General features: G+C 40.3%; 1 protein-coding gene across 3 annotated transcripts in view; it reads left to right on the top strand.

The window, feature by feature from the left end:
• The window catches only part of LOC127375232 (storkhead-box protein 2), a 93,565-nt gene extending 81,180 nt beyond the window's left edge, over positions 1–12,385 (top strand). For all 3 annotated transcript variants that reach the window (XM_051421221.1, XM_051421223.1, XM_051421222.1), the window contains 2 exons: positions 2,049–4,431; positions 5,755–12,385. In XM_051421221.1, coding sequence (XP_051277181.1) covers positions 2,049–4,431; positions 5,755–5,959 — 2,588 coding nt within the window. In that variant the 3' untranslated portion in view covers positions 5,960–12,385. The remainder of the gene's footprint in view (positions 1–2,048; positions 4,432–5,754) is intronic.
• Positions 12,386–16,050: the final 3,665 nt, after the last annotated feature.

The raw sequence follows: 16,050 nt of genomic DNA, 5'->3' as shown, positions 1-16,050 counted from the left end.
CCAGTGTTGTACTGACCGAGGTTGTGAAAACAGTCCGACACAAAGTGGTTCACACACAAAACCAAAAAAATTAAAAAATTAAAAAAATACAATTATGAACTTGAAAAGGGGAATAATATGTCTCCTTTAATCATGTTTTTCGCTAGGAAAATGTTCAAAACAAACGTGCTGCTTAGCCAAAAAGGACCTCTTTGCATCTGCACTTGATTGCTCTTACTGAACACCTTGACCCGTCTGTGACCTTAAAAGTGTAATCTAGTGGTTTGAAATTGAGTTGAGATTACAACATCTGAATTTAGAGGGCTGAATTTGAATTTAGAGAGCTGAATTTGAATTTAGAGAACTGAAATTGAATTTAGAGAGCTGAATTTGAATTTAGAGAACTGAATTTGAAAGTACATAAAAAGTTGAATTTTTAGTGAGGCTCAAATTCAGTTTCAAACTAATAAATTCAAATTATGCTATTCAGATTCAGTTTTTCAATGCAATTATTCAAGTTGAGCAATTCAGATTCAGTTTCTACTGACACAAAAATCAGTCCATAATAATAGGCGACTTCTGTGGTCCAATTTTCTTTTACTTGTATATTTGGACAGTTTAAGCTGTTAAGTATCTAATTTCCCTGCTTTGGATCTTGAGAGAATGGAACATCAATATACCTCCCGTCTCTGTAGGAAATCCATATGGTCAGCCTCACTCTAGGTTCGATGGTTTACACCATCTTCCAAAGATTTGTCTCACCAGGAATTCTACTCTGGAGTAACATCAATTCAAAACCGAGTGGATATCTCTGAGAGTGGACATTAATGCAATTTATCACTCTTTTGTGTGTGGTTTGCAGTGTCAAATCTTTTATTACCCTTCTTCTACCTGTCAGTGGTGTTGTCAGGAAGAGCCTCTCAAGGTTCTCAGTCGCTCCTTTGACCTGTTTGAACAAAAGCTCATGCATATTTTTTCAATGGACACAGCTACGCATTTCTTTCATAGGTCACCCTGTTAGCATTTCATGGTTGTTAGTATGCATTCTCATCCTCATTAGGGTAAGTGGCAATGCAGTCACCCAATCCATTTTAGTTTGCATGAAACACGCTTTGTGATAACAGCAATTTAGTTCAGCAGTTATGCAATTTAACCAAACAAAAATCAGAATCAGAACATCAATGGACAATTTAGTTTTTATAATTATAAATTATAAATCATAAAAACTCCATCTTTCTCAGCAGGCATTGTCAGCCCTCTCATTACAAGATAGTTTGTACGTTGTCTAAAGGTAAATGGTTTCTACACACTTGATGGTGGTGTAAAAACAGTTTGTATCTGTTTTCTTACTGTGAAAATTTGCCATTTTCACATGATGATGATGATGATGATGATGAACTTGGCATGGAAACTGTTATAGAAGTTTAGTATGGTATTACTGTAGTGTAACAGGGTGGAGGAGTGAATAATACATCATATCATACTGTTATATAATACTTCTTATTGGACGTGTGCAACATGCACATTACAGTCACTCCTTGAAGGCATTCACACCTCCACACAACTGGCCAATCACTGCATAATGTGGGTGGAATTGTTGGATTATTCGTTTATAGAAATAAACATAATACATTTCTGTGGAGGGATGCAGGCTCTATTCAGACTGTTAAATATAAAGGGAAAAGCTAGTTATTTTGTGGTCCTGGTGCTCTCGGTTTCTGTGACTGTGCAGTGTATTGAATGTTTGTTTTTATGTCCTGCAATTTAGATCTGGTGTGAGGTTAATACTTCTTCGTTTCGCATAGCTTTTGGACTCTACACATCATAACTTTTTTTTCATAAAGAAATCCCCTGAAGTTTTATTCCTTGGAGTTAAACATAATGAAAGGAGACTGAGAGAACCTCAGGAAGCTGCAAGTGGAACGCGTTGTTCGCTCTTAAATAAATCACAGCAAAGTCATTCCAGTATGCTGTGGTTTATTCTGCTTTCATAATGAAAAGGGAAATCTAATGTGGACCTGTGTGAAATGTCCCTGCTCTGAATGATTTTTGTCTCTGATTATGCTTAGGTGTTCCCACGCCAACGGAGGAGGTTCTGCACCATACACTAAGCATGCTGGTCCGTGAGCGGAAGATCTATCCAACACCTGACGGATATTTTATTGTAACCCCTCAGACTTACTTTATAACTCCAAGCCTAGTCCGAACCAGCTCCAAGTGGTACCACTTAGATGAGCGATCCGCTGACCGACACCAACAGCAGCAACATCATAACCAACAGCAGCATCAGCAGACACAGTGCACCTCTCCTCTTTCTGGCACTATCACTCCATCCACCTCTGGAGTCGTGCGAGATCGAACACATACAAAATCCAGCCAAAACCACAGTGGAGGAGGCGGGGATTCTTTTTACAACAGTTATCGTGGAGAAGACCCATCTAGCCACCACACCACCCTGCAGCGCCGATCCCCCAAAGACCACCGGGAGGCATACTCATCCCCGCACTCCTCACAAACAACTCCTCAGCAAGCAGGAGGTAACGCAGAAAAAAGTCGCAGCACCCTCGGGTTCCCCTTCAAGACGGACACGCTAACTAAGCACCGAGGTGGGGGAGGGGGAGGAGGAGGAGGAACTGGAGAAATAGAGAAACAAGCAGGTGGAGGAAGTGGCACAGGAAGTCGGAAATTTGGTTTAAAGCTGTTCCGTCTAAGCTTTAAGAAGGATAAGGCCAAACAGCTGGCTACCTTCTCTGCACAGTTCCCCCCTGAGGAGTGGCCGCTCCGTGATGAGGAGGCACCCAGCCAGCTGCCACGCCATGTAGAGATGGAGATCATCCGCAGAATCAACCCTGACCTCACTGTGGAGAACCTTGCACGGCACACAGCGGTCATGAAGCGTCTCGAAGAAGAGCGTGCCCAGAGGAGCAAAGCATCATCAGCCAATCACAGCTCTAGGAGTAGGAGAAGTGGTGGTAGGCACAGGAAGCAGTCTCAGACCAAACTCAGCCGCTCACATAGCAAGACAAGGATATCCCGGGGTGAGCCGAGCGACGGTTCCCACTTGGAGCTGGCCGACAGGGACTACAGAGCCTACTCATCATCGCTGGCTCGGTCCCCGAGGGAACATGCCCTGGCCGTGGAGCGGCAGCGAGCCCGGCTTCATCTGGCACACAGCAACCCCAACATCCTTGACTCCTCCCACCTCCCTGTCACCCCTGAGTGGGATGTGTCTGGAGAGCTTGCCAAGCGACGCACAGAAATGCCATTCCCTGAGCCAAGCCATGGCCCATCAGCCCACCACTCCAAAGTCCACCGCTCACACTCCCATACCCAAGAGAGGAAGTCCAGAAACGAACGCAGTGACAAGGCCAAGGAACGTTCCAGATCCATGGACAATTCTAAAGGACCTCTTGGAGCTGGGTTGATCGGACCACCTGATTATTACGACGACCGGAGCCGTTACTATACTGATGATGGCACCCTGCGAGCCAATCAGAGCTCTTCTCACTACTCTCGTGCCACACCACCTTCAGCTAAGATGCCTGTGGATTCTATGGGGTTGGATGGTGGCAGGAGCTTAGAGAAGAGTAAGAGCAGGGATAGCCTGCCAGCATACTCACCCAAACCACTGCCCACATCTGTCCCTCCTGATGATTACTTTCAATGCGCCGGTTCTGAGGCTGTTCTCACAGCAACAAACCCACTCGGAGCTCTGAGCAAAAGTAGCCATGATGGGTTAAAACTAGGCAACACTGACAGGCAAACAGACAGACAGATACCACATCCCCTAGAAAATAAGGAGGACTCAAAGGTGGGACCTAAGGGTGGCAGCCTGCCTCCAATACCTCTTTCTATCCCTGACCTCCCCCTTCCTAATGGACGTCCATCCCACAGTGCCTCCTCTGGTCAGGAGAAACGTAAAGAGATCTTTAGTAAAGACACACTTTTCAAACCTCCTCCTAGCCTCCCTTTGCCTGGCTACAGCTCTCTGAGAAAACCCCCAGTCCACGCCTCCTGTACTCTGTCATCGTCCTGTGATGCACTCGATTCCCAGGAGGCCTTTGATGCTCCCAAACCTCTGATGGCCACACCACCTGCTCCCTCTCAGGGGATTGAATCTACAACTAGTGCTGCAGAGGCCTCCTTCGACTACTACAACGTGTCAGATGATGATGAACTCGAGGAGGGAGGGACTAAAAATCGAGGAGAGGACGAGAAGGCTGGAGGAGGCATTGTTGGGATGGGAGGAGGTGGAGCAGGGACCATGCAGTGGCTATTAGAGAGAGAGAAGGAGAGGGATCTACAGAGGAGGTTTGAAAGAACCCTCACCTTCCCTGGTGCTAAAGAGAACCTTCCAGAGCCTAGTCAGAACCAGCAGTCAGCCCACTCTGCTAGACTAGACAGTATGGACTCCAGCTCTGTTACTGTTGACAGTGGATTCAACTCTCCAAGGTGAGAACATATATAATACATACTGCATACATAAACATTATTATCCCTTATTTCTGTACCCAGTAGTGTATAGGCATATTTAACCCTCTCCTTTTCTAGAGCCTTGCATTGTGACATTGTTAGCAAAAAGTTGTAGATTTTTTGTCCTTGTAAGCTAAAATGTATGTACCTTTATGCACCTGCATGCACACTAGTGTGCAAATTGTAGTTAGGTGTGCAAAATGGGTCCATCAAATGCAATAAAGGGTTAGACAAGATTGCTTAGGTTAAGGAAATTAAACTTAAGTTAAGTGATTCTGGATCCAAAATGCTAAAAAGCAGTTATTATTGTCAGTTGTTGTTTTCGAGGGCTGAGTGAGCCAGGGCCCATGCATTTCATTGAAATTGAATGTACATAGTACATGTACATGTAATAAATTTGAAACTTGAAACTACTAACTGTTAAATTACAGATCCTAACAATGTCTGTTTTTTTGTAATGTAATGTAATACTCAAAAATATAACTTCATCTTCCAATAGATGTTGTTGTTTAACTCACAATTCTTTAATGCTGTGCTAGGCATTTTTCATCTCAGGATTTAACCATGAGTTCAAAGCTCTGATAAAGCCTAAGAATAAAATTTGAAATTAGGTAGGTTCTGACCTGCATTCATTGCACACTGGAAGTATTTGATTCTAGGGAGCAATTTTCCCAAACAGATTTATTATTGAGCTTAAATTATTTATATCATATGAATGAAAGTTAAACTGTGAGAATGCAACTCCTTAAATCGATGTGATCAGCTAAAGAGAAGATGTATCACTCCAGACAATTTAGCGTAAGTAAATCTGGTTTCCTTTAACTTTAAATTTCCAGAAAATATGCAAAAGACAGTTGTGATACCAGTTCTCCAGTTGGATGCCATTTAAGACTGCAGAAGAAGAGGACACAATAAGATGACATATTTAAAAGAGTGCCAGTCAAACCTTAAACAAAAACAATGTGGGAAACATGATTAAATATGACAATTCTGTTAATTAATCTTAATCTGAAGTGTTTGATCAGTGTATAAGTAATAAGTAATAGGAATTTTACCAAGCATTTGGTGAAGGACACATTTCTGTTAAGAGTGTTGAGATTGCAGAGAAGTGAGTGTCCTAATCCAATTAAACATTAAATATGTCTTTCTCTGTCATGTAAACGCTGAACAAAAATATGAATGTCTGTCATACAGAGTATGTATTCCTGTTGTCTGTTTCCTCGTTTGTCTCCAGAAGTGTAAGCGTCAAGCTCTTTCTTTTGGTGTTGTGGTTCTATAATTTCTCAATGTGTGTCTCTGCAGAACAAGGGAGAGCTTAGCATCTAACACCTCATCCATAGTGGAGAGCAACCGTCGGCAGAATTTGGCACTGAGCCCCGGCCACCTTGGCATCACTACCGGCAACGGTCCCCCCTTCTCCTTCCGCACCATCCCAGAACCTGCTAGCACCCAACCAGAGAAACTCCAGAAGCCCAGCGCCTGCCTTGCCTCAATCACCAGCGTCTAGGAGTGTAACTAAGGGTTGGGTGGAGTGCCAAAAGCCAACGGACAGGGGCCAGAAAACAAAAGTACCACCCCAAGGACTGTTACACCTGTAGACTGACAGACTGTCTGAATCAGTGGAGCCCACTGTGGAACTATAGCTGTTACCACATTTATTATTATACACTCTGTCAGAGGAATTTAGACCACCAGGAAATTGCTGTCTGTCTCCCTCATGCACACACACGCACACACACACACACACACACACACACACACACACACACACACACACACACACACACACACACGTACACACCAGGCCACTGGGCAGACTTTGACCATGTCATTCTACAGCCTCTAGTTTACACACTGCTGTTGTGTTGTTACACTTATGTGGGTTATAGTTGTGTGTGTGTGTGTGGGGGGGGGGGTTGTAATCTGTAATCTCAGGTCATGTTATTTCCACTCCCATTCCAGCTGCTACAGATTAGTGCATCTCCCTCTTGTGGTGTCTCCTGGTATTACACACTGAAGAGGCGCAGAAATTGGTAGACACCCTATAAGGTGCAGTGCCACAGGACATGAAACAGTCAACACTGTTGACCATCACTCAAAATGCAACAACAATGTGAGGTGGTCAGTCAAATGAGTAACTTGTAACCAAGACTGCTTTTACTGTACACCCTCACACCCTCTGTAGAATGAAGCTGAGCAGTTCTTTTATCTGTTGGATGCCATGATGCCCATCTAAACTGCCTGAACACTCTTGCCATTTTTTAACAGCTTTTAAAGGTGCAGCAGCTTGAAAATAACAAATTCTCATATTTGCGGAAATTTTCACTGTATCCTGACAGTAGTTCATGAGACTGTCGAGGCAGACGACCACCCACCTAGAGCCGAAGGATCTGTCCTAGGTTTCTGCCTTTTAACAGGCAGTTTTTCCTTGCCCTTGTCACCAAGTGCTTGCTCATGGTGGTACTGTTGGGTCTCTGTAAATAATGTTTTAAAGAGTTCGGTCTAGACCTACTCTATTTGAAAAGTGTCCTGAGATAACTTCTGTTATGAATTGGCGCTATACAAATAAAATTGAATTGAATTGAATTGAATTGATCATTAAAAATTAGGGTGTTCCTAATGGCTTTTGCAAGAATTGTTTAAATTGAAAATTGTTAAGTGTCATTCCATGGTCGGCAAGCACCATCACCTTGAGATCCCAAAGTCATGCACTCTTGTAAGTATATAGTGAAAGTATGACAAAAAGTAATTTTATTCAAGTTACCTACTGCAGCTTTAACTGTCTCCTCCAACTGTCATATATGGACAGGCTGAGGTGTAGCTCCAGGGAAGAAATATTTGACAGACTGTTTTGAGAGGAACAGAGGCACAGTGTTTGTCTCTTTTTGACGTTACGCCTCATGGGTGGGATGCAGCTGCGTCATGTTTCTGCTCTGTCCAGCAGCTTCCAGAAACAATCCTTTGCCATTCCAGTCTGCCAGTCTACTTTTATAACAAGCAGGGTGAATTTCTCCCAAAAAGATAGGGGGAATTAGTTTGTTACAACAGCACAGAGACGGGCTGAGTAGTAATGAAACATTTTTCAACACTTTTGAAATAAATAAATAAATAATATATCAAAGAAATCAGAGAGGTGACATTAAAAAAAAGCTAAAAAGCTATGTAAAGAATATACGTACAAGTGAATTTCTATACAGTGTATAAATGCCTATATTTATTGACAGTTGACATACAATTAATATTTAATGGCATGCTACATTTTGGTACTGATTTTGTCTTTAGTACATATATCAAAACTAGTTTTTATTGTTTGTTTATAGAGTCACTTCACAGTGATATTCAGATATAAGCTATTGAGGTCCTGCAGATGACATCAACAGCCACCATACTGGCAGGCGGAAAACAAAAATTTCTCTGTCCTGCTAGCATGCAAGTATATTCATAATGACTGATGAGGTAGCTAATTTAGATAAAAAAATTTCTACTATGCCAGTCACACCACTAAATCAACAGTTAAATGTCCAGTGTGTAACCTTTAGGAGGATCTATTGACATAAATGAAATATATAATATTCATAGATATGTCTACATTAGTTAATAATCACCTGAATATAGGAATCATTATGTTTTGTTACCTTTGAATGTGCCATTAATAGCTACAGACAGTGCTGGTCGCCTTTTGCTGAGGTTGTGAAGTTGAACCGCCATGTTTCTACAGTAGCCCAGAAGGGACAAGCCAGGGACAGGCCCTAGATAGGGCCATTTGCATTTTTACATATGTTTTACAGCCACCATAGTTTCTCCCTCATGCTTAGAAATAGAGGTTGAACCAAGTGAGTTGCAATATGCAACTGCACCACAAGATGCCACTAAATCATACACACTTCACCTTTAAACGTCATCTAATTTCTTCTTTAACAAACACTGAGATTTATCATTATCAGTGACTAAAAGCAGTGTGGTGGTGGTGGTGGTGGTGGTATTGGAGATACTATATACGAAGGGACCATTGTTGTAGTTAAACTTAGACACAGTTCACAAGGCTTGGTAATGATCATGTTATACATGATAACTTTCATACTTCTAAAAGATAACTGTAGACACTGAAAAACAGCATTTAGCTTTGTTACAGAAGGTGAAGTACAGTGATTACAGTTGGCTACTCATGAAGATACTTTGGTCCTTATTCATATTGACTAAATCAGCTAATGTTTATTGTGACTCACTCAACTATGATTAATGCTGGAACAGCACAGTTTGTCACCATGCCTCACCATTTTCTATTCATATGAAGCCTGCAGCACACTGTGTATCTGTTGTAATGTTAGCCACATTAACTAATTAAGAAACAGACAAGGCAATCGTAGGTGCTCGTTATATTAATGATTTATTCATTTATTTATTAATTTACCTTGGCAGACTGTTACCAAAGGTGAGCTGGGGTTACATGTGAATCGATATGCACTTGAAGACCTGAGCAGGAACAGTTTAGCCATTACATTCATGTAATTCCCTTTTTTACCACTATATTTCTCTAGCTCTTTAGAGCTCAGGTGAGACCTCAGGTGGTCAGAAGTTGGATACCAGCCCCATTTGATAACTTCATTAAGAAACTATGAATTAGCCATTGTTGTTTGTGGAGCTGTTTTCTTCTTCTGCTCATAAGTATGGCACTCGGCACTAGATATCAATGTCACAGCAAGACCTCAATAAACACAGAAACTGAGATAGTCATTGGTTTTGTTTATCCATGAAAGGTTTTCACCATTTATTGCTTCTATACATTTGTAATTGAAGGGAAAGGAGGGTGGGGAGTGGGTGCAGAGAGAGAAGCAGAAAATGTCAGCTAAACAACTTGAAAGAAAAACAAATCTCCATTAAACACAGCAGAAAAACCAAAAACAAGTGAACCAAACAACAATAAATGTGTGAAGATTGGGCTGCTTGAATGACACAGCTGCATCCAGTGGTGAGGGGTTACAGTCACATCACTGTTGAGTTTCATAGCTAAGTTGTTTGAATGAGTAGCTGGCTTCTTCTAAGAGCTGGGAGATTTTAACCAGCAAAAATCACAGACTATTTTCACTAGATGGGTTGTTCACATTCATTAGGAGCAGCTCTACTGGCAACCTGAGGTGGAGTGTCCAACAGAGAATATGAAATGAGATCCAGAACAAAAAACTCATCCAGACAGTGTTCTACACAAGCAGGGATGTGACTTACTTTTTTTTATTTAAGTAGTTCTTTATTTATACACAACTTTACCATGCATTTATATTTCTGTCAAGCTCATGATTACGCACTGCAAGTATTTCTTCAAAATTTGAATCAAATCCCAGAACCACTGTCACTCCTGGTGCTGTATGATGTATTATCGTCAGTGATTGCCATGATAATAGTCATAATGAAAAGAGTGATGATATAGTTGGAATATAGTACTAAAATGGCTGCTTACACTTACAACTTAGACGGACAGTGTGACCACTGACTTGTGACACTTGGAAATGTAAAATAAGACCCACATTCAAAATGTTTTTTTTCGCAGTAATATAAAACCAGACCTGAGCTAAACTGGATTTACCTATCTCAACAATTTCTGCAGTCCTATAGGTCAATCATTTCCCATCCTCCTATAGGCTCAGAGAGCTGTAAGTCATCCCACTGTTGTCGTCCTATAGGCTCCTTTAAAACTACCTCCACAGCAGCAAAAACACAGCCCGTTTCTATTCGCACTGTCATCAGCCTCTAGCCTGTGAATGTCTACACACACACACACACACACACACACACACACACACACACACACACACACACACACAATGCATACACACATATGTACACTAACACGCTACACATTGAAGTGCTCGACTCCCTGTTGTTTCCTTCTCTTCACTAACAAGGTTTCTTCTAATGGTACATGATAGCATTCTGGTTCATTGCCACTCTCGCCTTTGAGTGTGTTCTCAATTTCCACACTGGAAGGCAGCAAGAATAGTCTGCCACCATAGCCACTGCCCGGTTGCATCAATTTTGACATCATAAATATTTGCTGTTCCATGATCTGACAAGCACTTCATTTGAAGCTTACTGACCCTTTAAGTGTGCCTCAGTAAAAGATACAAGTGTAGCTGCTTTTGGTTAAAAAACTTAATTTGTATTGTAGAGCCTGATGTTTAAAAAAAAAACAAAAAAAAAAAACCTATTTATTTTCATAGATTTCTATGTTTTCTCTCAATGTGGGGTGCTCAGTTCCCTGTTGCCTGCAGTCCTTGTCACAGCTTACTATAGTGTCGGTCTGGGCAACATCATCACAACTGACCAGTACAAATCACTAGAGTAGCGACAAGAACAAAAATCCTCATTGGCTTCCGACCTGAAAACACACTGTGTTTGTTGGAATGCACAACCAAACCAGACGCACTGCTACAGGGAATCAAACTCCTGCAATGGAAGTCTGTCATGTGCTCAGAACAAATGTAACAAACACTTCTTTGATGAAAACTCCCTTGATTCCATTGAAGAACTAGTCAGATAGCTCCAGGTATGATGTAAAAAGGTATTATACTTACCACTAGAGTAGTACTCCCTGACGTTTTAGTTCTCATTCCACCACTGCATTCGGTTCTACACTGCATCCTGCCACTACACAAGGGTCCAGCGTTATGTGTTACCACCACAATAAAGGGTTCAGTATGCTTCAAACTGCGAATACTAGGACTTTACCCCTTTCTCCCTCTATACTAGAGTACTGGTTTATATTCTCTCTGTAATGGATTGATGTTTCTGTTCTGCTAATATGGTCACTCTGTCAATATTTTAAGATTCTAATCTCTGTTCTAACACTGCAAGAGATTTAGTCTGTTCTACTGCTATACTTGTGTTTTAGTCCCAGGGGTGCAAGGGACTAAAATCCAAGGGAGAAAACCCCTGGGGACACTACCAACAATACAGATTCTAGTCATTGTTCTCTGACTGCTACGATTGTAGCGAGTAGTCTACAATGTCAGCAGGGTTCTAATACTAATTAGGGTTTCAAGTCCTCCCTCTGTCAATATTCTAGGGGTATACTGTACATCCTTTCTGTATCTGTAATAGGGTTCTTGTTTCTGATCTCACCCAATAGTAGGTTTCTGATACATCATTACAGTAGGGTTCTAGTCCCAATTATGCCTCTACCAAGGTTTGTAGCGCCGGTTGTACCCATGTAGTTTGGCCTTATTCCCTATTCTATGAAAGACACAGACAGGAATAAGTCCAAGTCAAGTCCCTGTTCCACCTTTACCATTTAGAGGGTGCCCTGCCCCTACAAGTACAGTAGTTTCGGTCTCTGTTGTACCACTGATCTTGGGTTTACCACTACAGTTGATTTTTTGTCCCTACAGTGGAGTTTAATCTCTATTGTACAACAGTTCAGGGGTTTTAGCTCTTGTTCCACAACCACAGTGTGGTTCTTGTCTCTGTTCTACAAGTAAAATTGGGCAGTAGTCCCCTGTCTGGTGGAGGTCATGGGTTCCATTCCTCATGTGTGATGTTTACACTGCCCCCCACCCCAATCCTCTCTGCTACTGTCTGGCCCAGTGGCCCTCCATTAACCCTTACTCCCCTCCAGCTACAAGTCCTGTAACCTTCCATCCCTTTTCTACACTGACAGTCCATGAAATGTCTTCCCTTAACATCGGTGGTGGTTTATAAAAAGGTTCAAGAATAACATTGTTTCTAATGGTGACGGTATGTCATACCTGTAAATGATGTTTATCTGTCATGCCTAGTCAAATAATTTAAACAATAAAAAGAGGGATTTTTAAATGTCTATAATATCTAAAAGTCCCTTTGATGTGTAGTTCTGGTGTTACCGTTGTTGTAGTGTATGTGATACCCTATGGGGATTGTGTTACTTTTTAAGATAATAAAATAACAATGTTTGGTTACACAACTGTTTATGTGTCATAATGTGATCAACCTTACTGCCTTATGAGGATGCAAGCCACTAGGGCTCAGCTTAAACAGGGTGAGCAGAACAGATAAATAGAACCCATCTTCCATCCACCCAAATTCATATTGACAACTTTCCGTGCAAGGCTTTTGGAATACAGCATAAATGGAAAGGTAACTCCTGCACACTGATACTTTACCACAAATTTATTTAAACAGACATTTCGGACCCAATCACATCTTCATCAGTGTTTAAAACACCTTATTACACCCATGTAGGCCACTGCATGGACCAACTGCATGGCTCTATGATGAAAGTTATGATTAACCATCCAACCTGCCCAGAGGGATCATAGTAGTATACACTAGTGTAAGGGTTTAGTAGTATAGTTCAACCCTTCTCTCTTCAACTGTTGCTGTTACCTTTATCCAATAGGGCAAAAAGCCCTAACAAAATAATCTATTCAATTCAGCTTCAGCTAAGGAATGTGATGTGGTGTGACCAAAAGCTCCGTAACCCGTTTTCTGCCCACAACTGAAATTTGGAATTGATAGTATACTGAAATGTATTGATGATTACCGTCGTTACACAACTAGTTACTGGGGAAAGTAATGTTATTACTAATTATGAGACACTGCCCAACGCCGTTTATAAGATTACTCTGATAGGGCTGTCTTAGAGCTATGATTAGATCTGAAACCAGACTGGAACACATCCAATACACTGTGGATGGAAAGGGTAAAGAAAAGGTAATAATAACTTGGGCAACAACCAACTTCTTTTTATAAATCTATTTTAATCTATTAATTATTTTCTCTGATTTAGTGATATTAAATTGTTCTATTTTAAAATGTCAGAAAACTGTGAAGAATGTCCAATGCAATTTAGAAGAAAAAAATGTAGTTAAGAAGCTGGATAAAGAATTAAACAAGCAATTATTTGCAACTTGTTGTGTCAGTATGGGCTGACAGTGATCAGCACCTAGTTAAAAATAAATTAGTTCGGAACCTGAAAAGTTGGTTCTCAGTTGGAAAATAGCCGGTTTTCCCTTGGGAAACAAAATGGACATGTCATATTCTACAGGTCGTGCATTCTGCAGTGTCCTCTGCTGATGATGCATCCGATTACTATGGTTCCAACTGGTGGAAACACAGGCTGGTTTGCTAGATAGCACCATGGTTCCAAGTATCTTGAACGGAACTGGTTTAAGAATCAGAACTGATTTGGTGGAAAAGGGGCCAGAGTAAGTCTGGATGACTACCTGCTCCAAGAGTCCTGAAAGAAACTGAGTAAGGCAAAAAGAAAATCTTATTTGACAAGCTGATACCTTGTAGAGAGTATGGCTTAGTGCGAACACAATATACTGTATTTGCAGTCTGCCTTCAGATAGTTTACATTTCAACAGTGTCAAGCATTCAGCCTTAAACAACTGTTTCCTCATATTACACCACTGTGGTTAATGTTTGATTAAGTTTAGGCACAAAACAAAAATTAACTTTCTTTCTCTGTTTAATGAAGCAACATTAGCATTAATAAATTGTCAGATCTGCCAATAAATTTATTTGTTAGGATAAATTGTTTAAAATGATATGGTTGCCTAAATTTCTCTTTATTTTCCAAACTTTGTCTTTAATCCCTTCAAAATATTTTTTTACCTGAGATAATGCTTTACTCACCTCTTTTATCTGGTTTTATAAAGCATATAGGTGTAGAAAGCTTCCTGAAAATTCAAGAACAGAGGTCTTAAATGTTCAAAACTGTATTATTATGCCTCACAGGGGTTTTATACAGATCGTACAATTAATAACACAGCAGAACCCTAGATAAATATAGCCTCACAACCTACTTCAATTTCAATTTACACTATAATTTGGAGCCAGCTCCCTTGAGGATGTTCTATTTAAATTGACACAATATACAACATGATGCTGAAGGAACAACCTAAACAATAGTCACTGCAAAAGCTGCATGATAAATGGAAGATCTTCACTTTAAAGAAGAACAAACCTTCTGGTTTTGTACAGAAGTGAACAAACTGTGGCATAAAATCTAACAATGTCTATCTATCATGATTATATGTTGTCTGTAATTTGAACTTTTATCTGAACTATTATCCAGTTTCTTCAGCAGAGGTCATTTTAGGATTTCAAACATTAGCTGTGGCTAAAAAAAATCTCTTTGTGTAGTTTGATTGCCACAATTTAAAAATAGCCCATTACAGGTCATTAAAAGTCTTGCATTTACATAAGTAAAAGTACAAAATTATATCATTAGCAGTGCTTAAAATATCAAAAGTCGAAGCAGTCATTAATTACCCTTTAAGAATGTTAATTCATTATTTAATTTATATCTTGTACATGCTGTATTATTAGTCTGGAATTTGGACATGGGGACAGGTTTTTGATAAAAACACACACAAGAATTTAAATTACTGAAATAACCCAGTAGGTGCTGCTATTGCACAATACATGACAGAACACATGGTGCAAGCAAGTAAGCAAGCAATAGCATGTTGAAGCTGCATGTTTGTTGCGCCACTAAACACTTGTTCTTTAACTACAGGCTGTTATGTACAGGAACATAGTGCCAAAAACTAGCAAATTTAAGTAATTAATGGCGGCAGTAGCTCAGTGTGTAGGGACCTGGCTTGGGAACTGGAGGGTTGCTAGTTCAAGTCCCACAGACCACAAAATATGGAGTGTGAACTGGTAACTGGAGAGGTGTCAGTTTCACCTCCTGTACACTTCTGAGGTGCCCTTGAGCAAGGCAACCTAACTCATGGGGCTCATGGGGCGCTGTTAATGTTGCAGCCCCATCACTCCACCATCTCTCTCCCTGTTTGCATGTCCACAAGTGCATGAAGTGTGCAGTTCAGCCTGTGTGTGTGTGGGAGAGTGAAAAGAACAATTTCCCCTAGGGGATTACTTAATTAAATAAATTAATAAAGTATATCTTCTTATCTTTTTATCTTTCTTCTAAGTGTAAATAACACAAATATACAATATACATATACAATATACACACCCTCACACTCACTGGAGAGTTCAAACATGTCATTTTTATTGGTCTCTATGCCTTATGAATAAATGCATGTTATCAGTACTACTACAGTAGCAAAACACGGGTTTTGAAAAGATTTGATTTGATTTGACCTCTCTTTCTTTTTTTTACTTTTTCAAATGCAAGAAATTATGGGGATAACCCCTTAAGCCTGGCAAAGACCACAATTTATTTCTCTTTCCCTCACTGTGGTCTGGCATTGGCCGTACAGTTGCAAAATCGTCATGTTTTATTTCATTTCCATGGGGGAACATGTGCAAATCAGTAATGGACACAGTTCTTTATTGTTTCCTTGTAGTTAGTCATGATTGTCGAATGGGTTGAAAGTAACTAACTAGCTTCTCAAGTACTGTTAAGTACAGATTTGAGGTACTTGTACTTAAATATTTCCACCCGATAATAATTTATACTCCACAACATTTCAGAGGAAAATATTGTAGTGCTACTATTTACTTTAAAGAAATGTTTTTATTTTTGAAACATGATATGAAATAGTTACGGATTAAAGTACCCAACTATATAGGGGCTTTCCATAATAAAAACACTCCGTAGAGGCCAGTCTCAATTGTGAAACTTACTTTTAATAGTCACTTTAGCTGATAATA

The sequence above is a fragment of the Dicentrarchus labrax genome, unplaced genomic scaffold (genome assembly GCF_905237075.1).
Source record: "Dicentrarchus labrax unplaced genomic scaffold, dlabrax2021, whole genome shotgun sequence".
NCBI lineage: Eukaryota > Metazoa > Chordata > Actinopteri > Moronidae > Dicentrarchus > Dicentrarchus labrax.
The sequence above is the reverse complement of the archived record's forward strand: the minus strand, read 5'-3'. Positions and strand labels throughout refer to the sequence as shown.